The 25,516-nt window shown below is 42.4% G+C and overlaps 1 protein-coding gene across 9 annotated transcripts in view; it reads left to right on the top strand.

Moving 5' to 3' along the window:
• Window positions 1-631: 631 nt before the first annotated feature.
• Window positions 632-25,516, top strand: part of NTRK2 (neurotrophic receptor tyrosine kinase 2) — a 219,972-nt gene continuing 195,087 nt past the window's right edge. For 4 of the 9 annotated variants that reach the window (XM_051642178.1, XM_051642181.1, XM_051642185.1 and 1 more), the window contains exons 1-3: window positions 800-1,370; window positions 18,773-18,847; window positions 19,085-19,156. In XM_051642178.1, coding sequence (XP_051498138.1) covers window positions 1,162-1,370; window positions 18,773-18,847; window positions 19,085-19,156 — 356 coding nt within the window. In that variant the 5' untranslated portion in view covers window positions 800-1,161. Of the gene's footprint in view, window positions 651-743; window positions 763-797; window positions 1,371-18,772; window positions 18,848-19,084; window positions 19,157-25,516 lie in introns of those variants that run through there. The other 5 variants (XM_051642188.1, XM_051642187.1, XM_051642180.1 and 2 more) reach the window with 4 other exon arrangements.

Here is a 25,516-nt window from a genome sequence, read left to right as displayed (position 1 = left end):
GCGGGACGCGCGGTGGCGCCGGCGGAGCGGCCAGCGGCGGGCGCTGCGGGGGGCTGCGCGCACAGGCATCGCTGCTGAAAGCCCGCGCCCGCGGGGGTAGGGAGGGAAAGGCGAAACATTCCCGGCCTCGGAGTTAAGTGAATTACAAGGCGTTTTGGAGAAAAGAACGAGGTGTTTTAGGATCGCTCATCCGTCTCCTCCCGAGGCTCTTAAAGCATCCCCGTTTCTCGCCCGGTGGCCACATCCCACCCTGGCGGGGATGCCCGGTGCCCCTCGGGCAGCCGTCCCCGCTTGTGCCCGGCAGGACAGACAGCCGTCCCCGGCCGTGAGGCGCTCCCCATCCCGGGAGGTGCGCGCCTGTGTGTCTGTGTGCGTGCATGTCTACGCGTCTGAAGGCTCAGGCGCAGACTGCCTATTGGTATATCCTCTTCGGCACCCTCCCTTCTCTTCCCTTCCCCCTCCTCCCTCTCGTTGCTTTTGTCTTTTTTTTTTTTTTTTTTTTTTGTCTTCTGGATTTCAGGCTAGGCTCATTTTGTGGAGTTTCTGCCCCTCTCTGCGTCAGCCCGACGTCACTTTGCCGGCAGCTCCCCGGCTTGGGCTTGAGCAGGAGCCGGGACTGCTTTATTATCAGCTGGAGGGAGGAGGAGACGGTGCGTAAAGCGGTGAGCGCGGCGCCCCGAGCCCCGCCGCCGCTGCCGCGGGCTGCGCCTCCTCCTCACCCGCCCTCCCTCCGCCGGGCAGAGGCAGCGCGGGCCCCCGCAGGTAGGAGCGCAGCCTCCGCCACCTGCCCCTGCCGCTGCCCGCGTTTTGCAGCATCATCGGGAGCCGCCGCGGGGGCAGGCGGCGCCGCTGTCCGCCCGCGGGGCCGAGGGCAGGTGCTGCGCCGCGCAGGCGGGCCCGCTCGCCCCTCTCCGCCCCGGTCCCGTCGCAGAGCCCGGCTCCGGCGTCCCGCCGAACCCCTGAGCGGGGCAGCGCCGCGGGGCGGCTGTGGCTGTGGCTGTGGCTGCGGCGCGCCCATGTGAGCTCCGGCCGCGGGGTGCCCGCCTGAGGCGCGGAAAGCTGCGCACCCTCCGGGCCTGAGCGCCTGCAGCGGCGGCGGCGGCGACGACGGCGGGAGCAGGCAGAGGCCGTCGGGGCAGCGCTGGAGTGAGCGGGAGCGGCATGGGGACCTGGCGGCGGAGGCCGGGGCCGGGCCTGGCGCGGTTCTGGGGCTTGTGCTGCCTGGTGCTGGGCTGTTGGCGGGGCGCGCTGGGCTGCCCCGCGTCCTGCCGATGCAGCTCCTGGCGGATCTGGTGTGCGGACCCGGCGCCGGGCATCGCCTCCTTCCCCGTGCCGCAGCGGAGCGCCGAGGGCGACAATGTCACCGAGATGTGAGTACGGCCCTGGCCCGGCTTGGCCCCAGCTCTGGCGCGGGGGCGGCGGGACGGAGCAGCCGGGGGACGCTGCGGGAGGGGGCGGCGGGCAACTTCTCCGCGCCGAAAGGCACTTTCTCCGCGGGCAAATGCCGTGGCTGGAAGCCTAGAAGCCCGGTCTGATTTAATTTGGACGCGAGTGCCCAGAGAAATCATTGCGAGCCCATTTAGATGATGACTCCTAATTGCCCGCGATGCGGTTCCCGGGGAGCGGGGCGGGCGGCGCGGCGGGCGCCGCTGGCTGTGGCGTGGCCCCGGGGCGGCCGGCGGGCGGGAGGGTGGGATGGAGTGCCGATCCGGACGGACGGCGCGCAGCGCCCGGGGCTCACCTCTGCGGGGGTAGCGGGTCTGGCAGGGAGGATTATTTTTTGTGGGTTTTTTTTATTTGTTTGTTTGTTTTACTTTCGCTCCCGCAGTTTAATACTGCAAACCGATAATTTTAATGGGTCGCGCCCCCACATCCCCGGTCCCCGTTTTCATTTATTTGTTTGTTTGTTTATTTATTTATTTTTAAATAAAAATAAACCTAAATAAAACAAAAGCAGGGGATGCGACAGATTCTGTTGGAAGGGACAGCAAACTATTATCCCTGCCCTGATCATAAGCATGCGAGTCTTCTCAGTAAGGTGGCTGGAAGGAGAAAATACTGAGCCTGCAGAGGAATGAGCATGGTGATGTCTTTAAGCAAAGTGCTGGACAATTAGGAAACCATCATTACTAGTGAGGACGGCGCAAAAAGTTTTTTTTCTCTCTCTCACGCATCTGTAGCATCCATCCCCTTTTGCCCTCAGACAGTATTAGGTGAGGGAGTTCTGTAACCTTTCATGTGCAATCCCGCATCGTTTCACAGCTCTGTACTCCATGGCGTCCACATACATAGCCTGAGAAAAGCTGCGAAGGCTCTTGCTGATAAAGATTTTTAGTACTCAAATTGTAGATGATAGATCTTGGGACGAAAAAAAAGAACCTTCTAAAGCTGTTTCGTGCATCTCTGTATTTTGCAATCCCTCTAGTTTCTGGATTGTTTCCCATGGCATTTTTAATGTCAAAGATATCAGAGTATTTTCCCTAAAACCTATACAGATTTCTCACTGTTTTCTTTTTCCATCCTTCTTGTCTTTTTCAATTTCCTTTAGAAATAATATAAAAATACTGGGAAATATTGTGTGATTTTAAATAGCATTTGGGCTACCTTTCTATAGTGTGCTGAAGTCAATTTGCTGCATTTCCATGCATGCGACTGGAGGAGAAGCTGGAGACATTTCATTTCTGCTACTCTTACACAGCCTACCTTTCGTACATTTTTAGGACCTGTGGTAAAGGAGCAGTCTTTCTTAGTTACTACAGCAGTTATTTTTTCAGATGTTTGTTTAATATTGTGTCGATTGCATAATTTAAAAAAAATAGCTTTGAGCTATGCATCTCTGTTAGTTTTCATGGGCTTTGCTAGCCTTATTATCTGATACTTTCAATTTGAAGGTATCAGAACAATTTCCTCCTAGAATTTAAACTGCTTAAAAGGCCACAGGATAGAACACGTGTAAATAGATATGACAGCCATGATCAACTTAAAACATGTCTAGTCATTTTTACATTTATGCTTTTGGTTGTAATTTCCCCATGTTTCTTGGGCATAGCTGCCTTTACATCTCTTTTCACTTTTACTGTATCATACTGTGACATTGCATGTTGTTGTGTTTGGTGATCTAAAAATAATTTTGAGTCATGGATTTCTCAGGAGATGCTGTTGCACATATTTAAGACGGTCTTTTCATGCGTACTTTTAACAAAAATCACAGAGGACCTTTAATTAGCTTATAGGCATAAATTAAAAATTGGACTGCAGTAGCTGTCATGTGGGAGCTCGGTAAACAGTAGATATATAGGGAAGCAGTTCTAATATGGTAGATAACAGATTGTGGAAACATTTTTTAACACTGCAGATCTTGCTTTATTCTAGCTAAGAAACAGGTTTAAGAGGCTGAGGCATTGCATTTTACTTTGGAAGATTCAGGCCTGATTTTTTTCTTACATACTCTTTAGTTAGAGAGACACAATTTTGTTTGTCTTTTATGGAATTACTCTTGATATAAATAAGAAAGAGCAAAAGGCAGTTAATTTCTAGTAATTTATTCCAAAGCATTTCCTAAGTGTCTGTTAAAACCAGTCCTTCATTGGTTGTTTATGTCCTGCTCCTGATGGGAGGCGAACCACAGTCCTAGGCAAAAAATCCACAGGGGCCTGGAGCGAGTAGAGATCCTCAGCTGAGCCATGTGCACTGGGAGTGTTGGGATAACTGCGTAGTTAGGGGGGGGCATGTGAAACCCACAGTGATGCAGAGGGCTGGCTGTGGGCCAGGTGGAAGGCACTGAGCAGGCAGGATGTCAGGGGGCAGCGAGGTTTTCTCCTTGGCTCTCAGTGGTGTGAGAGAAAGCTGGGGTGATGCTGATGGGAGTAACAGAACTGTGGTCCCATGCATCAGACAGCCTCCACCAGCAGATACTCAGGTACTTCAGCTCTCTTTTGGCCCATTGGTAAATTGTGGTTTAGAGCTTAATAAACACTCTACTACCAGTCCAGCTATTCTAGATTCCTGGTTGGAACACCCATTCCAATTCTACTGAGAGCAGCAGAAAGACACCCGGAGCACTTCTGCATCAGCCCTGTGAGGAAGGCCGGCTGCTGAAACTTGGTGTGGGAGGGCACAGGAGTATTCACGCCTGGTGCTTTCTTAGTCATCTTCTTCACTCTTTCCCTTCCTCGTTCTTTTTGCATATTTTTCTGCTAAGAAGAATGAAAGGCAGATTTTGAAAATTCTCTGAAAATATCTTGGATGTGTCCAATTGTCTGCGGTGCTGACGTGGACTGGTCTTTATCTGGGAAGCACGTGCCAGCGCTAAAATCGCTTATCATAATGGAACTTAATAACTGGCTGGCAGTTTTGGAATTATTAGAGCCAGGGTGAGATCCTGCTTTAGAAGAATGATACCAGTCGTTGAAGCTCACATTAAGAGCCAAGGACCAAGAGCAAAAGGAGTATATAAGTATTGTTAAATCTGTGTGTTGTAGGCACAATAGCAAGTAGTCCTTGGTGAGATTGCTTGAGCAAAAATATTAATCAGATAGTAAATGAGTAATTGTTAAAGCGTTCAGTATTTCTTGTAAAACGACTGGTCTAGTATGTTCTCAGTTACTAAAATGTATTGTTAGTATGTATCAATGCTCTTCAAAGACTTTGATTTCAAAGTGTCTTATTGCAGTGCAAGTGTATTCCTGGCCTAATTTCACAGTTCCAGTATCAAATAATTAATATGTTGACTTGTGATTATTCAGGTGAATGGGGTTTGCAATTAATTGGTGTATTTCAGGAAGAACTGCTTGCCAACAAAATAGTAGGTGACTTTTAAGCTCTTGCCTGTTACGAGAGGTGATTGTGTATTGCGTACATTTCAAAACCACAAAATAAATTTCTAATGCAGTTACATAAAGCACTTTAGAATTGTTAATAAATAAGACAGGATAAGTAATTTATAGAGTAAATTATTTAACAAGTCATGTGAGCTTGTGCTATAAAAAAGACATATTTAAATTCATGTGAAGCTCAGAGCTGTTGGTATTTTGGGTCTCTTTCATTTTAGATTTCTAGGCTGTTGTAGATTTAACATAACATAGAACTGTCCACAAGACTCCTCAGCCCCTAGCCGTTTCCTTCTCAAAGCAATGTTTGGCTGTGCAGCATTCCATGGCTTGGCTGGATTGAAGAGTTATTTTTGATGACTTTTAATTGTACAATAAAACATGTCATTGAGCTACAAATTACTAAAGGAGTTTTGGACAAAAGTGATATAATAGCTGCTTTTAGGATTTTGTCTTTTTTCTGTTTTCTTCTGATCTTCTTTTACAGATCTGACTATTTGGTTAAAGTAACTTAGAAGTAATTGTGATGAAAATCAGTTTTGTAATTTCTAGGCTCTAAAAATACTCAAAATACCACAAAGCTTTGGGCTTTGTATATACTGCAGGGTTGTTGTTTGTTTTGTTTTATATATATATATATATATTTTTTTAACCTCAGGAAACCTTTTGTATGGCTTATTTTTAGTCCTTGTCCTTCCAGTTGGTTGGAGTTTGTGGGGCTTCTGGGGGTCTCGATGGGGGCTGTCTGCAGTAGGCTGAGATGAAAGGGGGGCAGCATCCTTCAGGAAGGGTGCCAGGATTTTGTCAGTTGGGCTGACAGAACACCGCCTCTGCCTCTGTCTCAGGTCGCTCAACGGTTTTAAGAAAGGTTTGGGATTTATATACTAAAATGAAAGCCATTTCTATGAATTCAAGGATTTGGTCTTGAATATGTTGTTTTCAAGAATCTCCCACTTCTTTCTATACTAATGAGAGGACAGAGGGCCAGGCAGTCCAGCCTGTGGTGTCTTTAGGATGGCATTTTCCAGATTTCTCAGGTTTTATTTTTTTCCCTTTATTATTTTCATGCTGACAGTGTAAGGGAGGAGGTAGCTTAGCAATATTCTAGATCACAAATCACTGTAAAGCAAAAACTTTTCCATAACTAAGCAAGGGCCTCATTTCTCCATTTTGGATTTAATTTTGAAGAGAAAACCCCTCTCTCCCTTTAGTTTTGGATTGCAGTTCTCTCTCTCCCCTCTTTTGTCGTGTCACTGCAAGAATGTCTAACAGCATGTCAGTGAAGGTGGCCATCCAAATATCCTTGTCCGAGCTGGATCAGTGTAGCAGATAACGAAGAGAAATAAAAAATAAAAAGTGGAGCAGAGAGCTCTGAAACTGTCTTAATGCTTTATTGTTGTTAAGTGTATATTTAGCTTGTTACATCTGAAAAACCTGTCTTTGAAAACTGTCCTTTAAAAAGTGAAGCACTGATTGTATAAATTCATTAATTTACTTGCATTTCAAATTAATAAATAGATTCATAGAGGTTTGAAAGACATATACCTGTACTTCCTAGGATGTGAATATGCTTTTGTTACTGGATGCTGTTTATGTTTTGCTGAGATCTCTTCATTCAAATGCATGTAGGCTCTTAGCTGCTATTAAAATCAAATATAATCAGAACGAACCTTAATTCCTGTTTGATTGTGAGCCTATATTTTCAGAAACTGCATAAGGCAAACTGAATTACTCCCCTTCCTAATATATGTATATGGACATCCTGTCTCGTACATAGCTACTATTAACCATAACATTGCACAATCCTAATGGACTTATGGGATAGGAGCCGTACACTGGAAATTCCGTTGTGAATATGCAATTTTTTATATTTTCCTGAAAGAAAATTACCTGCATTGAGTATTGTTCATCGATAGAAGTTATAGCTGAAACTTAAGCATATTTATCACCAGTTCAGCTATTCTTGTTTCTGGCTTGTGTTGTAATTGGAAGTATACATTCTTGAAGATCAGATTTTAGGACAATATTCTCTGGTTCCTAGGCAAGGACTGAAGAAACTAGATTATTCTGCAGAACTGAGAGAAAGTGGAAGAAGACAGGCCCAGGGCATTTTCAGAGGCAGTCTAAGAAATCATCATCTCTGTGTTATGTGACCTGGAACAAGCCTTTTGCTAAGTCCTGAGCCAGCAAGGTACTTCAATGCCTTTTATTTCAGGGGGAAACTGAGGCTGAGATTCAGGCCTTGTTAAAGTGAGAGACAAAACTGGATGGAATTATAGTTTCACCAGGCTAGAGCAGTTAAGAGGACACATGTGACGTATTAAAAGACTTAGATTCAAGCATTTTCCTGCCTCTTTTAACTTTGGAAGAGAAGGGGCCAGTTGCTCTGTTGTTTGATGTATTTTGACTTGCGGCTTTTCGTGGGTCTCAGTCATCTTCTTACTGAAGACTAAGTATGTTGCAGCAAGCGGAAGCTAAGATGGAGCATTTTAGAGGGGTCTTTTACAAAATTGTTGATAATTCAGTATTGAAATGAACCTGCACCTCCACATACAAGTCAGTAGCAGCTACAGTCAGTCCAGGAGCTTGTGCTGGATCCATAAAGGATAAATGGTTCACTGTGTATGGTTTCCTGATGTATAAATAAATGAAGAGTAATACGTTAGTCAAAGTTTGCTGAAACAGAAAAGCAATGAAATTGGTGTCACTTTAAAGCTCCTTATTGGAGGAGTCTGTAGATAGAACTGTAGTTGTGGCTGGGTAAGTTACCTATTTTTCCTCTTGGTTTGACAGTTGAGGCAAAAGAAATTTTCCAGCTTCAGATTTAAATGAAACTATTTTTACCTTTTTTTCTTTCCTAACCATATATGCAAAAATAATTAAGGCTGTATTCAGCAGATACCCTGTGAAGCAGGGATGTCCCACATTGCACAATCAGATGCTCTATTCCATATGAAGAGGATATAGGACATGGCTTTTCCCATTCTTTTGCAACAGCTGTCTGAATTTCTGAGTGCCAGACAACATAGTGAGCATATGTGAGTAAATCATGTACACATACTGGGCATGGCAGACTTACTGGGCATAGACTGGGAGACTTTTCACAGCATGTGCTGCAGGTGTCACGTGCTGGACTTGCTAAGTGTGTCTGGGACTGTCCCAGGCCTCAGCATTTAAAATCCAGCAACTCCCTACAAATTGTGTTGAGAAGGCACTTAACTCAGCTGGCCAGTCTTCTGCCAGCAATTGAGAGCCCACTTCTTCCAGGAAGTGATTCAGGAGGCTAAATTAGGTTCCTGCTGCACATTACCCAATGGAGGCATCCTGTTCCATGTCCACAGAGTACAAGAAAATTTGGGGACTTAGTTTACTGCAGTGAGTGGAAAAAGCAAGACCCTTCTTTTAGCGAGGAGGGTCACACTGTGGAGTAAGGTCTTTGTGTGGTTCCACACAATGCTGGGGGCTGCTCTGCCTGAAGCAGAGGATAGGTCTGAACCAAGGTCTTGCGTGTCAGCATCTCAACTACTGTCCTGTATGGTGTGCAGATGTGGGCTTGCCTTGGTTCTTCCATCTGAGTTGCCTTACTTGGCAGGGAGTATTTATATGTGCTTTTGGGTCAGAGAACAGGACAGTCAGTTTAGCTAAGCAATTGTGATGTGTATTTGTGTAGGAAGACAGCTGGTTCCTGCTCCTGCTCCACTCAGTGTTCCACTACAGCAAAAATTAGAACAGCTCAAACAGGTAAGGGTGAGGTTACCTTTTCTGAGGTTGCTTTATGGTATGACATCTTCTGATAGTCTGGAACCACATTCTCTTAGGGAGAAGAAGGAATTGAACCTGGTGCTGCTGGATGCTACTGGAGATTTATTTCCACCATTTCTTCCAAATCTGTGGTCTTCTATCTCACAAGACTTTTTTGTTTGTTTGTTTGTTTGTTTTTGAACAGGTGGCTCTATGTGGTCAATATGGGTCTAGTTCAGGAAGATGAAATTCTTTTCTTTCTTTTTCTTTTTTTTTTTTTTTGCCTGCTAGGTAGGTGTAGAGTCTATTGCATATTCATCTTTTACTGCCCTCCTCCAGTCTTGCCTAATCCTAATTGCTAGAAACAGGTTTTTGAACACATGCACACTGTGATCCTCACCTGGTAAACACATACTCTGTACTGTCCTGCTGGGAGCAGTTCTGTTGACTTCGTGGGGCTAACTATGTGGAGTACTGAAGCATGTGCTGAAGTATTTTACAGTTTATAGTGGTAGAAATATAACTATCTTTTGAAGACTCTGTGTTGCACACATATTTATACATATACACAAATTTTAAACTTTTTGGGTTAAATTCAAATAGATTTACAAGCTTTTTGAGTTGGCACATATCCACATGTGGCATCAAGGCACTTAAACAGAAAAACATTAATGCTGGATGCTACTTCTGTGCTGGACATCACTGTGGATGCTGGACCATGTTTGTGTGCAGTGAATTTCTTGTTGTCTAGAGCCTGTGTCACCTGGGGGATGCAAACCTAGGTGGCACAGCTGCAGAAATAGATACCACTTGTCGTGGAGGTGGGTGTGTGTGGAAGAGCAACTCTGTCCATCTTCCCTGTCCTGACTCTTTCTCCCAGTCCTCCATGGCATGCCTGTCTGCATGGAGACAGGGTAGTGGTTCCTGCTGTTTGCGTGGTCTGGTAGCATGCACAGTTTTTGCCTGCAGTAGAGTACTTCTGTGTATTCTTAAAACTTTAAACCATCACTTTAACTTGAAGCAGTTTTGCCCTCCACTGTGGGTATCTGAAGTGAAAGGTTTAGGAGGTGAGAGCCTAGCAGTTGGAGGTACCATCGCAGCATCTGCTCAATCCTGTGTAATTGCAGGTGAGCACTTCACCTTCACCATGTGCATCCTGGGGTGGGATGAGTGCTGCGAAGGCATGTTGACTGACGGGGCACTGACAGGCACGTGCAGCTGTGTGGCCTGATCATGAGAACCGTAAGGAGAGACGGGCTGGTGGATGAGAAAAATACTACTCTACTCATAAGCAGTGGCAGGGACAAAAGCTGTGAAGGTAAATGGAATAATGCTGTGAAAATAGTGGTGAGTAAGGAGAAGGCAGCTTTGCAGAAACAAGGAAGAAGTTTGAAGACTACTGTAGCAAAAGATGACACCTTTTGAAAGAGGTGCATGCAGGGTGAGAGTTTATTTTGAAGGAGAAATGGTACAGAAGATGATCTTGAGACTTGAAATGATGTTAAAATGGAAAATCAATGCTTACAAAAGAGTATATTTTCCTGAAGTATGACAAGACACCCCTGAGTGGGTTTTTAAGTAAAGGTGATCTCATTCTAAAGGAGGAAATACGTTATGTCATGCAGCAGAACAAACACAAATATAAAGAGAAACCTGAAAGGCAGACACAGGATGTTTGTCTGTGTGTCCTATTGCGAGAGAGAATCTCCCAAAAATCAAACTGGCCGAGTACAGGAACATGGAAAGTTACGGAAACAGTGGCAGCAATGTGGCAATCAGCATAAGTATTCAAAATACTCTGGATACTGACAAATGTACAAAAAGTGTAATAAATGTATAAATATGTTAATATATTCAGTGCAAGTAAGAAATTACTTATATTAAGTGAAGAACAGGATTCCTCAAGTGAAATGTGTTGGTTTTTTTTTTTTGGAATGCTAATGGAAGAAGCTGTAAGTTCAAAAGATTGGCCAATTAAAATTAGGAGTAATGCACTGCACAGGACAGAGAACAGAATGGAAATAAATGTGATAAAAGAAATAGTGAACTGTGAAGAGTGCCTCTGAAGGGCATTAGCAGCAAAGCAACTTTAATGCAGTTGAAATGCTCTCTGAGAAATGAATTTGTTAAATATAAATAGTAAGAGTGGTGTTGACATGCAGAAGGTGGCAACCTGTTCTGGGCCTAGAAGAGTAAGGTAGAGGTCAAGAGACTAGATACCATGCAAAGTCAAAAGGACAACCCATAACCATTTTAGAATGCCTTGGTAATATAATGTGAGTATGTGTTAATGTATATCTTCCATTAGAAGACAAGATACGGTTTCAAGAAAACACAAATCTGTGGTCAGGGCTACAAAAGAGGTTTCACTGGACTTGGGAAAGAGGCTTGGGAGAGAGGAAATAAATCAGGAACCATGGCAGCAGATGGTATCATTTGAAGAATGGAGAAAAACATCTACCAGTTGGGTTCCCTATGCAATAATTGCAGAGAAAAAGGATAGAGATTATGGCCATATGTAGACTCTAAAGACATAAATAAAAATTGAGGAAGAAGGAAAATTTTTGCTGGCTTATGGAAAGCGGAATATTGTTTGAGATGTCAGGAGTCAAATGTTTCAGAAAATGTAATGCATTAACAGGATATAGATGGATTTTCCTGGATGGATGGCTTCAAGTTTTGCAGTTTCCCTGCATCATTTGCAAGTATGACATTTGATCTGTAATTGGCATGAGGTGCATTGGATGCAGTGAATGAGACAGTGGATATTGTAGCAGGTATGGATGTACGTCTCAAAATAGAGAATGTTAGAGCAGATTTAAACAAAGTATTTGGCATTCCAAGAGCTAGTAATTTTAAACTGAATAAATCCAAATATTAATGGCAAACAGTTTAAATTATAGATGTGGGGGAAGACTGAACTCAGAGGGAATTTCAGAGGGAATTTCTTATGTTGAATCAAAAAATCAGGGAATATTGAACATGTCAAAATCTGGAGATAGGAAAAAGACTTAAAATGTTGTGAAGTGTACTCGTTTATGTCAGCTAGTGCTTATAAAACCTGAACCACATGCAGCTCATTTAAGACATCCCTTCCACAAAGCCACTGCCTTGAGTATGGGCACCTGTAAAAGAAGAGAATTCAAAGGTTTTGTCATGAACCAAGATGCTTTAATGTTTTAATTCACTCAGGGACCTAAAGAGATAGCTATAAAGGATGCTTAGGAGCAATCTTACTGTGCTGTAATGGAACAGATGTTTTTCCACTCTCATTTGCATTGAGGCCAGTGAGGCCAGCTACAGAGGTGGTGTATACAAATGCTGAAAAAGAGCAGTTATGTTACTAGTCTTTGAAGAATCTCTGCACTCGGTGGTTTTGTAGGACAAAGAAATGTAACATTTTATTTATTCTTTTGAGATGTCCTTGATTCCTTATAAGCAAAATAATAATTAAAGAACTAGTCTGATGTTTGTTTCTGTCAAGAAATAATGAAATGGCACATTCACTACTTTCCTTTTTTATGGTATTTAATGTGTGATTTTCACTGTATTCCTATTATAAAATGAATGTATAGAAGTTGAAACCTCTTCCTAACAGTCTGCTGAGATTATTTCATACACGGTGTGGGTGAAGCATATTTTGCAGGTCAGTATAAGGTCAGTGATGAAGACACATGTTTTTGAATAAATAAGTTATTTTCTGGCCAGCTGGTACTTTTTTTTCTGACTCTATCAAGGGATATCAACATTCCCAAAACATTTTTATTAAGGAGAAGCTAGATTGCGGCTGCCAGTTGTCCTCTGGAGAAGTGTCAAAAACGGATATATTGGTGGGATATCAAATGTATGATCTTCTTGGAGCTCAAGAGTTCTCTGAGTGGAGAAAATAGTTAAATACGATTTGCAAGCATTTTGGGGATAGAAATGCTGCAGGTGGAGCTCATCAAGGGCATGAATCTTAAAATCTGGAAAGCTGCATGAAATGTCTAGAGAGCTTGCTTTATTTAGTAGTCTGCTGTTTGAAGAAAACAGAACAAACACCTTGAAGCCACACAAGTAAGCCCAATGTGCATTGTGTTTGGTTTTCCCTGCCTTTGAGTATTCCTTAAACTTAAAAACTTGCATAAAAATTCCATAAACTCTGCATTGCAGATGTATTAATTTATTTTTACTTTTGTCTTCCTGTTTGCAAGTGGTAAAGAGGAAACTAAGATTGGCTGGCAAACCATGGGCTTTCCGTTTCCCAGGGAGTTGTAGTCATAAGCAAGAGTATGGATTCACTTCTGCAGATAGGGATCTCCACTGAATTCCCATGTTCTCCTCACTTAAGTTGGTGAGTTAGCACTAATTCTTCAGGACGGTGGCTTTGGAGAAGCATTTCCCAATGACAACTCTGTACTGTTAATTGACTACAGCTATTTTTACATAGTATATAGACTCGGAGCAGAAAGTCTGAGCCCTGCTGTCTCCTGGCAGCTGATACAGCCACACATGAAGATCAGGAAATTCTTGAAGGTAACTGTGATCTGTGACCTTGGCTGTGAGATGCTGAGTTCCAGATCGCCTTGAACAGCACATAATCTGAATGTGGGATATGTGTAGTGTAGGATTTGCTCAAAAAATGGGCGTGCCAGTGACTTTGAAGAAAGATACCAGGGTTAGTTATGTCAGCTCTAAAGCCGCTTGCTATGCTGGCACATGGTGAGCTACCTCCTGTGGTCCTGTGTGACTCACGGTTAAGCACTCTAAATGGAAGGGAAAAAAGCCCTAAAGGATGACTTAAGGAGCCTGTGATAGTGGCAATCAGTTTTTCACTCTGAGAAATACAGAGTGATTCACAGTTAAAAAAAAAAGAAAAAAGGTACCACCACAGCAGTTGCTCAGGATTTGTCAGGAGACACTAGGCAGCCCATGAGTTGAGCACCTATTTGTAAAATTACTGAAAACTATGTAAGTCCACAGTGAGCTAACTCAGCACACTGTCTCTTTCCTGAGTTACAGCATTCTCTTTTAGGTGTAGAAGTTCCGTATCTTGAGGTTGGCCTCAAGACATCTGGCACTGATGGTACCAGATGGAGAGAGAAAGATAGAATAAAATAATTGGAATAAGCCTGTATATCTTTAGAGAACTCGTCACTTGTAGGTGTCTATCTTGTGCTCATTGCTTGCTGTTAAGTTTCCTTCCTAGGAGGAGCTTGGTCACAAGCAGAGATGATATCATTGGTCCCTATATCCATCTGAAACCTGGCATTCCTGACATGAAACATTGTGTAGTTTTGTGCTTCATATTCAAATGATGTGACTCTGACATTTGAGTTTATGAGAAAATATAGCACTAGGGAACTTGGCAGTGTTTGATTGTCAATTTTTGCCGTACGTCTCTCACAGTAATGTAGGCTAGGGACTTCAGTGACCTGTAGTTGAATGGCAATTCATCTACTGACAGTTCAGCGTCTGGAGCGTGCTGCCTTTTTCCCTAAAGATTTTGTGAAAAAAATAACTGAGTATAAAGTTTTCCCAAAATTCAGAAACAATTCACCAGGGAATGTTTATTAATTTTAAGCACTTTTTTTCCCAGCTGTATGAACCGGAGCTAAACATATAATTGATTTATTTTCTGGAGTCTTAAGAAAACATGTTTCCCATAAAGGGAGTTTTCTGGCAGTATAAATACTTCTGGAGCTGAGTTACAGTGTTACTTTCTTGTATCTATATTTTTAACACTAGTGTACGCTCCTTTTCCAGTGTGTCTTGACAGCTCTAAGTGAAGTAGTATACCTTAGCATACATTAATCCAGAGGAAGTAGAGCAAACTAAGCATGCTTCTGCTTATAAGTTTTGTCAGGTTAAGGAAAAGATTTGAAAGTTAGAATGAAATCCTTTTTTTGAGCTATTGAGGCACAGAATAATCTAGGCCACTTAAAGGAGCAGAACCTGCTTTTTCTTCATGCTCTTGCAGTTCAGAGGTTGCTTCACTGATGTTACACAGACTGTGTCCATATTTTGCAAGTGCAGTGAGCAGAAGTGAAGACCACCCTTTTAAGAGAAGATTTGCTTGGGGGAATTAACTCTTTTATGATAGGATTTTAAAATACCCTTTCCAGAATGTTGCAGAAGTGGCAAAGAGTGAGCGTGTGACATTATTCAATAGCTGCTGAGGTGTGCTGAGATGAATGTGTTATTGTAGGTTGCAATGTGCAGTCAGTAGGTATTTGATTCTGAATGCCTTTATTAGAATTAATCAGTACTTTGGAAAGGGGAGATGAAATTAGGGGTCTGAGAGCAAATATTTTTTACTGATGGCTCATTGAAGGACAGGCAGAATGCTATAGTATAATCAAGCAAATAGTATTGCAGGCAGCTGAGTGTTTAGAGTCAGCAGTCGGTATTTGTGATCTGACTGGGTTCTATGCAGCCAGGTTTCGGCGGTGCTGTGCTTTGCTGTAGTGTGCTTCCAAGCTCCTCACGTGACTTTAGCCAGCCATGAGTCAGGGTGTTTTTCATCTGTGCTACAACAAAAACATTCAGTTAAAGAACAAGGTGGATATTCTTAAGGGTACACAGGCAAGAAAATCACATTTCTCAGCGTCACCCACTGCAAGTCAGAGCTTTTAGAGTATTAATGTTTGATGATAAGTAACATCAAGCTAGAGTAGTTGTGAAGAAGGTAAAAATAGACTTCAGTTAGGGTGAGGTTTTATTTCAAACTTCCCTCTAAATGAAACAGAACAACTTCCCCTTACAGTGTATAGCTGCAGTCATTGTACTCCTTTCTTTTTCACTGCTATGAGATAGCTGCAAAGGCTTAACTTGTTAAGCAAGTAAGGAAGCTGTCACGGTTTGACTTGGGATTGGCAATTAAACCAATGACAACAGTGCTCTTGATTCTGTCCCCCTCCCACCCAGGTAGGGAAAGAAGAGAGAAAATAAGGAGAGAGGCTTTCCAGATTGGAAACTGAACTAGACACCTTTAATTAAATACTAATGATTAAAAAAAAGAAAGTACAAATATGTACAAGTATGTGCAGGAATGTCATCACCTCCCCCCACCCCAGTAACTTCCACCCACTCTCCTGAGCTGTGAGCAGTTCTGAAATGTCCAGAGAGAGTGGCAGAGCAGACAGGAGCTGAGGACAGAGTGATGAGGGTCAGGAACACATGGGCCTAGGGATCAACAGTGATGGATGGATGGAGTCCTCCCTGGATGCCGGCCATGAATGGAAGAGAAGGGAAGAAGACAAAGGGGCTTGACTTACTTGATCCCTGACTTTATGCCAAGTCCTACATAAATATATGAATGGAATACGTTGGTCAGTTTTGCCATCTGTCTAGTCTGCTCCTCCCTATGGGAGGGTTGCAGATATGAGTCTTCTGCTTTACAAGTGTCCAAAGTAGCAAATCCGACAAGTAGAGCAAAGAGTTCTTGGTTTCTCGGCACCAAATATAAACATCCAGGTGTTACCAGTTCACTAGCTGGAAAATGTGTGTGCTGCTTAAAAGACAGTTCACTGAAGAAAAAAAAAACAAACCAGTAAAAAGAAAATTGGCTTCATCCTGGCTCAAACCAGGACAGGAAGTGTAAGAGGATGTGACCTGCTTATGGCAAATGACACCTGTCCATTCTTCCTTCAAGGATTCCCAGCTATGTGAAATTTCTTTACTGTCATGTTCTGTACTGACAGTGTTCTTAAAACTGTGTGGCAGAAGTGCTACTGTTTTGAGTTAGTTGCACATCACCAGAATTTGTTGGGAGTCCCCACTCCAAGTATGGTTATGGGAAATCAGTGGTTTCTCTTGGTTCTTTCAATTAGAAGCTGGAAACATAGATTGTTAGTACCGGCTCAGAATAAATTATACCCCACCTCACTTTTCTTTTAAGGGATGCAATAAGAGAAGGAAAGAAGAGATTCTAAAATCATGCTTCGTCTTCTTCCCAAATACAGTCCTTTTGGATTGCTCCCTAATGGACGAACACTGATCTTTTTACATAAATTGTGTGCTCATACTCAGATCTGCATCTGATGTAAATTGTGGTAGCTTCCTTGACTTAATGAGAGCTGAGTTGATTTATATAGGCTGAGGCTTACCACAGGAGGTAATACACTAATGTATTTCTGCGCAGCACTGTAACTTATGTCAGGCTCTGGAGCTTCTAGTAGTGGGAGGTTCTGCTTAAAACATTTTTACGATTAAAATTGTGGTGTCAAATTTGGATGGATGATAAGTGCATTGAAGTGATGGATCTGCATTCTGGCAATGTTTGTCAGAGGTTTTTCTGATGGCTTAATCTTCAGCTAGTACAACTGGTTGCTCAGTTTTCCTTCTGCTCTTCTGAGTCTCTTCTCCCTCTGTGTTTCTCTGTCGATTTTCCTCAATTCGTGGTCCTCCGTATTTTCTTTATCTGATCTTGAGAGTATTCTTGTTAATTGAACACTGAGGACAGGATGAGGGACATATCTTTGCTACCTCTAGCATAAATTTTATTTTAGCATTATAAGATCCAAGTGACAGGGAAGCTATTTATTAAATAATAAGTTCTTTCTTCTTCAGGGCATGTTCAGAGGAAGTATGAACATTCATCTGCAGGACTCCCAGGTGGAAGAATTGTTAGCGTTTTATAAACTACTTAATTCCCTCTACTTGGCAAAATAAGTCAATATACCAACCAACAAACAAAAGAAAGAGATTGATAAACCCCAAGAGAGTAAAGCAGATTGCCTTAAAAAAATCCAAGGAAGGAAGCACAAAATATGAAGGACTCTTGATCTTGTAATGGCTACACTGTGTGCATCTTATCCTAGGAAGTCTTGCAGAACAGCCAGTGTCATGTGATGCTGTAGTAATGTGTTCTGTCTAGTGCTATGTGTTGCCTTTTTACTGCCTTCCTTTTTCCCAAGGTATGGTGAATCCCATTAGGGGAAACCTTTTTCTTTTCCTGGTACTTGGCAAGAACATAGCCCAAGTCAGCTCTGCAGCTCTGGAGGAGAGCTCAACCTGACTTTTGGCATTCTCAAGCTTATGTTGGGATGTAGGCACACAGGGAATTTCTCTAACACACCAGTTGAGGTAGATGGGTTGCCTTTGGGAAAGCAGTATGCCTTTCCAATTCTCCAGAATTCCCTTTACATTTTAAAAAATGCTTAAAACAAAGACAAGTTTTATTCTAGCAACAAAATAGTCCTTCCTAGGAAAAACTGCAGGTTTAGTTAGTTCTGGATGCTCATGAAAATACAGGTCAATCTCTGTTTAAGTTTTTTCTAGGACTGGGATTATCTTTTGAAATACATGGACTCTTTAGCAAGGCATCTCTTAACATCAGGCTTAGTTTCCTGCCCGTTAAGTCAGTTGAATTGCATTTTCCACTGATTTCTTCTTCCTAGACTGCAAGATTTGCACTGTGAAACCTTTTTGCTTGCTTCAGAAGTGGTAACATTGTATATAATCCCATGCATTATCTGTAAAAGATTTTAATTTCCAGTCTGTGGGATGTCACTGGTTATTCATAGATCTCACATGATGATAACACAAAGGACTGACTTGCATGCCCACATCCTTTTGGAGTTCAGGCAGATATTCATGGTGTGTGAGTGAACTCAATGCTTTGGTCTACTATGACAGTTTCTCTTAATTTCCACTGGTGTATGTAACATAATGAAGTACAGCTTCCTTTTCTTCAGTTTCCTTATTTTGTTACTGTATAAATAGAACTGAAACTACTTTCTGTCAGAGAGAAAATCAGTTTAACAAGTAATAAAAACATAAGAAGAAATACTAGGACAGTGTGATTCCCCCCTTAGTGTAAGCACAAGTAGTTCCACTGCCACCGTTAAAGGTGGCTTTTTTGCTGTTGTGAAAACCACGAGGGACACCATGAAGTGTGTCCTGGGAAACAGTGACATTGTAATACATCTTTATTTATTGTGCCTTCAGGGTGTCTTGCTTCTATGATGAACAGGGCTTTATTTCCCTTGTGTAAAGCTCAACTGTTTGTCCTCCAGCCCTATCCCACAAAGTACCATGTAAAAGATGGGGAAGATTTTAAGCATACTTTCACTCTGCAGATGCTCTAAATAGATCTTAGTGTTAACTGCAATAGATCAGCAATCACAGCTGACTTTCATACATCAGTGCTTGATCTCCAAGTAGTCAAAGCCATGGAAGAATCCACTTTCATAATCTTTTCTGTCTTGCTTTTTCAACAGCTACATCGCAAACCAGAGAAAATTAGAAAGTATCAATGACAATGAAGTTGGATTTTATGTTGGACTTAAAAATCTGTGAGTATACGGGATGCACATTTTATAAAGCTGTTTTTTGTGTCTTTCTTTTATAGAAGCATATAGAGACCTCCTCAAAGTGGAGGTTTAACTTTGTGTATTATAGAGGACAGTTGCAGATCTTGTGGTTCAGCCTTGTTGAGATTTCATCCACATTCTTATTTTAACCACTGTTATTATTTTGCTACCCATAACATTTTAAATGAAATATTCTAACAGTTTTATGTGTTTTCACAGGACCGTGGTGGACTCAGGCTTAAGATTCGTGTCCCGTCAAGCATTTGTGAAAAATGTCAACCTACAATACATGTGAGTAAGGATAGCATCTGCCTTCTAAATCAAAACTATCCAACTCATGTTTATTTATTTAGTTGTTGATGTATTCATCTCTTTTACCATTTCCTTCAATTTTATATGGATGCTTTAACAAGATGTCTGTAAGGACACAAAGTGTTTTAGCAATAAGTTTGCAGATGACACCAAGCTAGGCAGGAGTGTTGATCTGCATGAGGATAGGGAGGCTCCACAAAGAGACTTGGATAGATTAGATCGTTGGGCTGATGTTACTGTTATGGGCTTCAACAAGGCCAAGTGCCAGGTCCTGCACTTGGGCCACAACAACCCCATGCAACCCTATAAGCTTGGGGAAGTGTGGCTGGAAAGTCTCTGGCAGAAAAGGACCTGGGGGTTCTAACTGACAAATGGCTGAATATGAGCCAGCAGTGTGCCCAGGTGGCCAAGAAAGCCAGTGGCATCCTGGCTTGTATTAGAAATAGTGTGACCAACAGAAGTAGAGAGGTGCTGAGGGAGCTGGCGGAGGTCATTGCTAGTCCCCTCTCCATCATCTTCGGTAAGTCATGGGTAACAGGAGAGGTGCCTGAGGACTGGAGGATAGCAAACGTCACTCCAGTCTACAAGAAGGGCAAGAAGGAGGACCCGGGTAACTATAGACCGGTCAGCCTCACCTCCATCCCTGGAAAGGTAATGGAACAACTTGTCCTTGGCACTATCTCTAGGCATATCAAGGAGATGGGGGTCATCAAGAGCAGTCAACATGGTTTTACCAAGGGTAAGTCATGTTTGACTAACCTCATAGCCTTCTATGAGGAAATTACTAGGTGGATAGATGATGGTAGAGCGGTAGATGTGGTCTATCTTGATTTCAGTAAAGCATTTGACACTGTCTCCCACAGCATCCTTGTAGATAAGTTGATCAAGTATGGGTTTGATGATCAGGCAGTGAGGTGGATCAAGAACTGGTTGAAAGGAAGAAGTCAGAGAGTTGTAGTCAATGGGGCAGAATCTAGTTGGAGGCCTGTGACTAGTGGAGTCCCTCAGGGGTCGGTACTGGGACCGGTGTTGTTCAATATCTTCATCAACGACCTGGATGAGGGCACAGAATGTACCCTCAGCAAGTTTGCTGATGACACCAAGCTGGGAGGAGTGGCTGACACACCAGAAGGCTGTGCTGCCATTCAGAGAGACTTAGACAGGCTGGAGACTTGGGCGGGGAAAAACCTGATGAAGTTTAACAAGAGCAAGTGTAGAGTTTTGCATTTGGGGAAGAAAAACGCCATGCACCAATACAGGTTGGGGGCTGACCTGCTGGAGAGCAGTGTAGGTGAAAGGGACCTGGGGGTCATGGTAGACAGGAGGATGACCATGAGTCAGCAGTGTGCCCTTGTGGCTAAGAAGGCCAATGGCATCCTGGGGTGTATTAGAAAGGGTGTGGTTAGTAGGTCAAGAGAGGTTCTCCTCCCCCTCTATTCTGCATTGGTGAGGCCACATCTGGAATATTGTGTCCAGTTCTGGGCCCCTCAGTTCAAGAAGGACAGGGAAGTGCTTGAAAGAGTCCAGCGCAGAGCCACAAGGATGATTAAGGGAGTGGAACATCTCCCTTATGAGGAAAGGCTGAGGGAGCTGGGTCTCTTTAGTTTGGAGAAAAGGAGACTGAGGGGGGACCTCATCAATGTTTACAAATATGTAAAGGGTGAGTGTCAAGACGATGGAGTTAAGCTTTTTTCAGTGAAGACCAGTGATAGGACAAGGGGTAATGGATACAAGTTGGAGCATAGGAGGTTTAAGATGAATATCAGGAAAAATTTTTTTACTGTAAGAGTGACAGAGCACTGGAACAGGCTGCCCAGAGAGGTTGTGGAGTCTCCTTCGCTGGAGACATTCAAAACCTGCCTGGATGCCTTCCTGTGTGATGTACTCTAGGTGACCCTGCTCTGGCAGGGGGGTTGGACTAGATGATCTTTCGAGGTCCCTTCCAACCCCTAGGATTCTATGATTCTATGATTCTATGAGGTGGTTGTCCCCCTGTACTCAGCACTGGTGAGGCCACACCTGGAGTATCGTGTCCAGTTTTGGGCACCTCAATTCAAGAGAGATATGGAGGTGCTGGAGCGAGTGCAGAGGAGGGCAACGAAGCTGGTGAAGGGCCTAGAGAATAAATCTTATGGAGAATGCTTGAAGGAGCTGGGAATGTTTCGTTTGAGGAAGAGGAGGCTGAGACTTCATCAGTCTCTACAGCTACCTGAAAAGACATTGTAGAGAGGTTGGTGCTGATCTCTTCTCACAGGTAGTTAGCAACAGAACAAGAGGAAATGGCTTCAAGCTGCAACAGGGGAGGTTTAGACTGGACATTAGGAAAAATGTTTTCACAGAAAGAGTGGTTAGACACTGGAATAGGCTGCCCAGAGAGGTGGTTGAGTCACCATCCCTGGATGTGTTTAAGGGTCATTTGGATGTGGTGTTGGTGGATATGGTTTAGGGGAGAACTTTGTAGAGTAGGGATGATGATTGGACTCGGTGATCCCAAGGGTCTCTTCCAACCTGAATGGTTCTGTGATTCTATGACATGCTTAAAATAGTCAGCTGTCATTAATTGACCTTAAATGTGTGTGGTAAGGAACTGGCAGATTGTGAGAACATGACATAGGGTGGTCAAAAGACCACCCAGTTCATTTTCCTGTCTCTAACAATGGACTCTGGCTCTGTCCTTTTTGGTAAGTAGTGTAGCATGAAGAGTGCCTCTCTCAGCTGAGTGAGTTGATGCTGCGATTATGACATCCACACTATCTGTCACACTCAGTGACATGAGTTTGAACAGCTCTAATGTCATTCAATGGGCTGAATGTATTTTAGCAGCTGCAGTGCAGTAGGTGCATGCATGGAGCACATCTAATGTAATTGCACCAGTGTGTGTGCCCGGAGACTCTGGTATGACTGTGAAATTAAGTCAGGTAAGAGGGGATGATCAGAAGATTCACTTTGGAAGCTCACTCTAGATCTGAACTAGTGTACCTAAAGTGGAATATAAGAATGAGGTTACTTTCACACCCAAATGTGATTTGTGGTTCATTGACTTCAGGAAGTAAAGTTGGTGCCTGTGCAGCTTTCTGACTGTGTTTTTCTGGGTGACTTACATTTTAGATTTAGCAAAGACTGAACTGATCAAAGGTATTTTTAAAAATACAGAGAAAAATTATTACCTAAAATGAAGGACTTTCTGTTTCTTTCTGGTGTAAGTACCCATCCCTGAAGGAGGCTTCTTGTATAGCCTTTTGGTAAGACAAAAATGAAGTAGCTTGCTTTCCTACTTAAAAAAGGAAAAGAGTGGATCCTGTCTTACAAAACACTGAGATCATATAAGGAGCTCAGTTCCTCACAGGTGCCCTGTTGTAGCCAGGTATTCGGGTGTGTGTATCCGTCCATCCATCTTTGTTAGATACATTTAACACTTAGCCCTTTGCTTCTGTTAAAGTCCTGATGAGATTAGGAAGACATAAGGACAAGCCTCGGGCTTTTAAGATACTTCCTTCTAATACAGAAGAACTGTTGAACTGAGCACAGGGCTGATTGCTTTGCTAATGAAACGGAATCGCTTTCTACACCTGTGTTTTCCAAAGAATTGCAATTAATTCGTGTTAGGAAGTGGATGTGAATGTCCGTGTGTGCCTAAACAGTAACTGCTGTCCTTAATGTGAAACTGTCACTGGAGGAGTGCAAACCAGGTCTTTTATGGCTATGTGCCTTACATATTACTTCGTAAAGTCATTAATAAAGCGAATAGCTTTTACTAAAATCAGTTGGTGATATAAGGGAAGTCTCTTGTAGAGTGAAATCATGTGTTTATCTGTGTAACACTTGCTCAGTGGATTACGGTTGTAAAAGATGAAAGAATTTACTGACTGAGAGGCACATTTGCTGAGAAAGATTTTAGTGGCTGTGCTGGGACAGAATCTCAGCGTAACATGACAGAACAAAGCCAATGTAGTCTGGGATCAAAAGGAATTTTGTGTTAGATTTTTACATTTTTTCACTGTTACCTTAGCTGCTGGGGAGGCATCTATTAGAATACCTCATATATATTATAAGGTATAATGTATCTTATATAGGTGTAAGATACTATCTTCATATATATTGGGTATAAGGTATATATATATTCATATATATATATATATGAATATACCCATCTTTAAAGACATTACAGAGAAGAACAACAGAGATAAAAGGAGTTTGTAAAACAAGTAATTAAAGGAGACTGAGAGGCTTAGTGTATTCACTCCAGTAAAGACCGAAAAGAAACATACAGCTTCTTATCTTTAGAAGAGGAACACTTACGATGAGGAGACGAATCATGTCTCGCCATGACATGATTTAGTGAAAAATAATGCATTTAATTTGGAGCAAGGTAAATAGATATTTGGAAGACCTTCCCAGCTGTATGGGCAAGTAAACAGTGCACAAGGTAACGGAGGCAGTTGGTGGAATTCTCTTGATAGGCTCTTTTCCTGTTGCCTTGGGGAAATGGGGTTCATGCAGTCACAAAGTGTCTAGTGGTTGCTTCTAAGCAAAACTTAAGAAGGTAGGCAGTTTTTTCTGAATACTGGCCACTGGACAAAACAGTGAGGCACTATCAGAGTTTGCACTTGAGGAAAAAGTGTCATTATACATGTATGACCTGCTAGGCACTGCAGAGTCTGCATGCACAAGATGCCTTTAAAATACTTTGGCTAAAAGAAGAGCTTCAGCTGGAGCACACAGTCAAACATGGAATATGTATCTGTTGGTGAGCAGGCTTTGCTAGATCTGTAGTTCATGAAGCTGCTTGTCAGAAGCAGGTTAGGCTGCTTGCCATATGTTTGCCTGATGTGCATGGAATCAGAATCACAGAATCACTTGGGTTGGAAAAGACCTTCAAGATCATAGAGCCCAACCATTAGCCCTACTCTACCAAGTGCAGCACTAAGACATATACTTACATTATGAAGCAGGAGCTTATCCACTCTTGTACTGTGTTTTCTTTTTGTGAGGATTTAGTAATGTTAGCAGACACAGGATAAGCCCAGATAAAATGGAAAATACTAAGTAGCACCACCTACCCTGAATCAATGTGACAAAGCAGTAAGTATAAAGACATTTTTCCTGAGGTTGATCTATTATCCTAGCAAAAAATGCATTTGTTTGTTTTCTCTGGGATGTCTTGATGCACACGAAAATGTTTCAGACAGGCCCAGTGAATCACTGCTTGTTGTCATCAGCAAAAAAAGTTGTTGACTGCACAGGGAAAGAAGTGCAGCCCCTTTTGTGGTTGGGACAGCGAAAACTATTAAAAGCTGAGACTGTTTCACTTTGCAAGAGTAAGATCCAAGCACAGGTCTGAGAAATTTTGGATTGTATTTTGAAACAATAGTTTGTTACTTTCTCATAAAGAAAGCAAAAACTCCAACCACTTTTCCGAAGAAAGCTTGAATTTTGCTAATGGTGCTGTTACAGTTATGTGTTTCTTCTATGAAGAATATTTTGATGTAGTTACAGATCTCTATTATATTAATGTATTGTTTATTTTATTTTTGTTTAATCATGCTATAAGGAACTTATCAACACAGATTTCCTTATGCCCTTTTTTGTCGTGACCTTATTTTCTTGGCCAAACTTGTGTAGCACATACATATTTCTAGAGTTATGTATGATGAGAAATTTTGAGCAATAACATAAACAAAAGGAAAACAAAGGCTCTAATAGGTATTACTTAAAAGTAATTAATAGCCTTACTCATCTAGTTCTGGTATTCTCATTGATCTTATAGTCAACAGTCAGATTTAACACACTATTAAACAGTCCTGGTTTAGAAATGTTACAACTTATAAATGTATCTGCTGCTAACAGTAATTTTATTTGATCTGTATCATACACGTGCATGGTGTACTGTCAGTACCTTTAAACATTCATTTGTGTGTATTTCCAAAGTGTGTGTTTCCAAAAACGTTGAAAACCAGCTATTTTTATGTGCCAGGCTGTGTATAATTGCATTGCTGAATCATAGATTTGTGAGTGTAGTATATATGCAGCTCTAGTTATTAAGATGTGTTTGAATCTCTACACTGCTTGGATTTAGGTAAGGCAGCCAAATGAAACCATTGGAGACCTTGCTGCAGATGCTTGCGCACAGGGCAGGCTCCAGCCACGGGCAGAGCAGGAAGTTGCGTGTGAAAGGCTACCGAGTGTACTAAACCAGCCATTTCTTCATGTTTTCCTCCCAGTTTCCTCATCTTCCTTCTTGCATACACTTGCCAGGAGCTCTGTAGGCAGTAGAGCTGTGCCTGTGTTGCTAGTTGTGTAGATATTTATGCAGCTTCTCAGGCTGTTATTGCACTCCTC

Source organism: Apus apus, chromosome Z (genome assembly GCF_020740795.1).
Source record: "Apus apus isolate bApuApu2 chromosome Z, bApuApu2.pri.cur, whole genome shotgun sequence".
In the NCBI taxonomy this organism is placed as follows: Eukaryota; Metazoa; Chordata; class Aves; order Apodiformes; family Apodidae; genus Apus; species Apus apus.
Note: the sequence above shows the minus strand (reverse complement) of the source record. Positions and strands in the feature narration are given on the sequence as shown.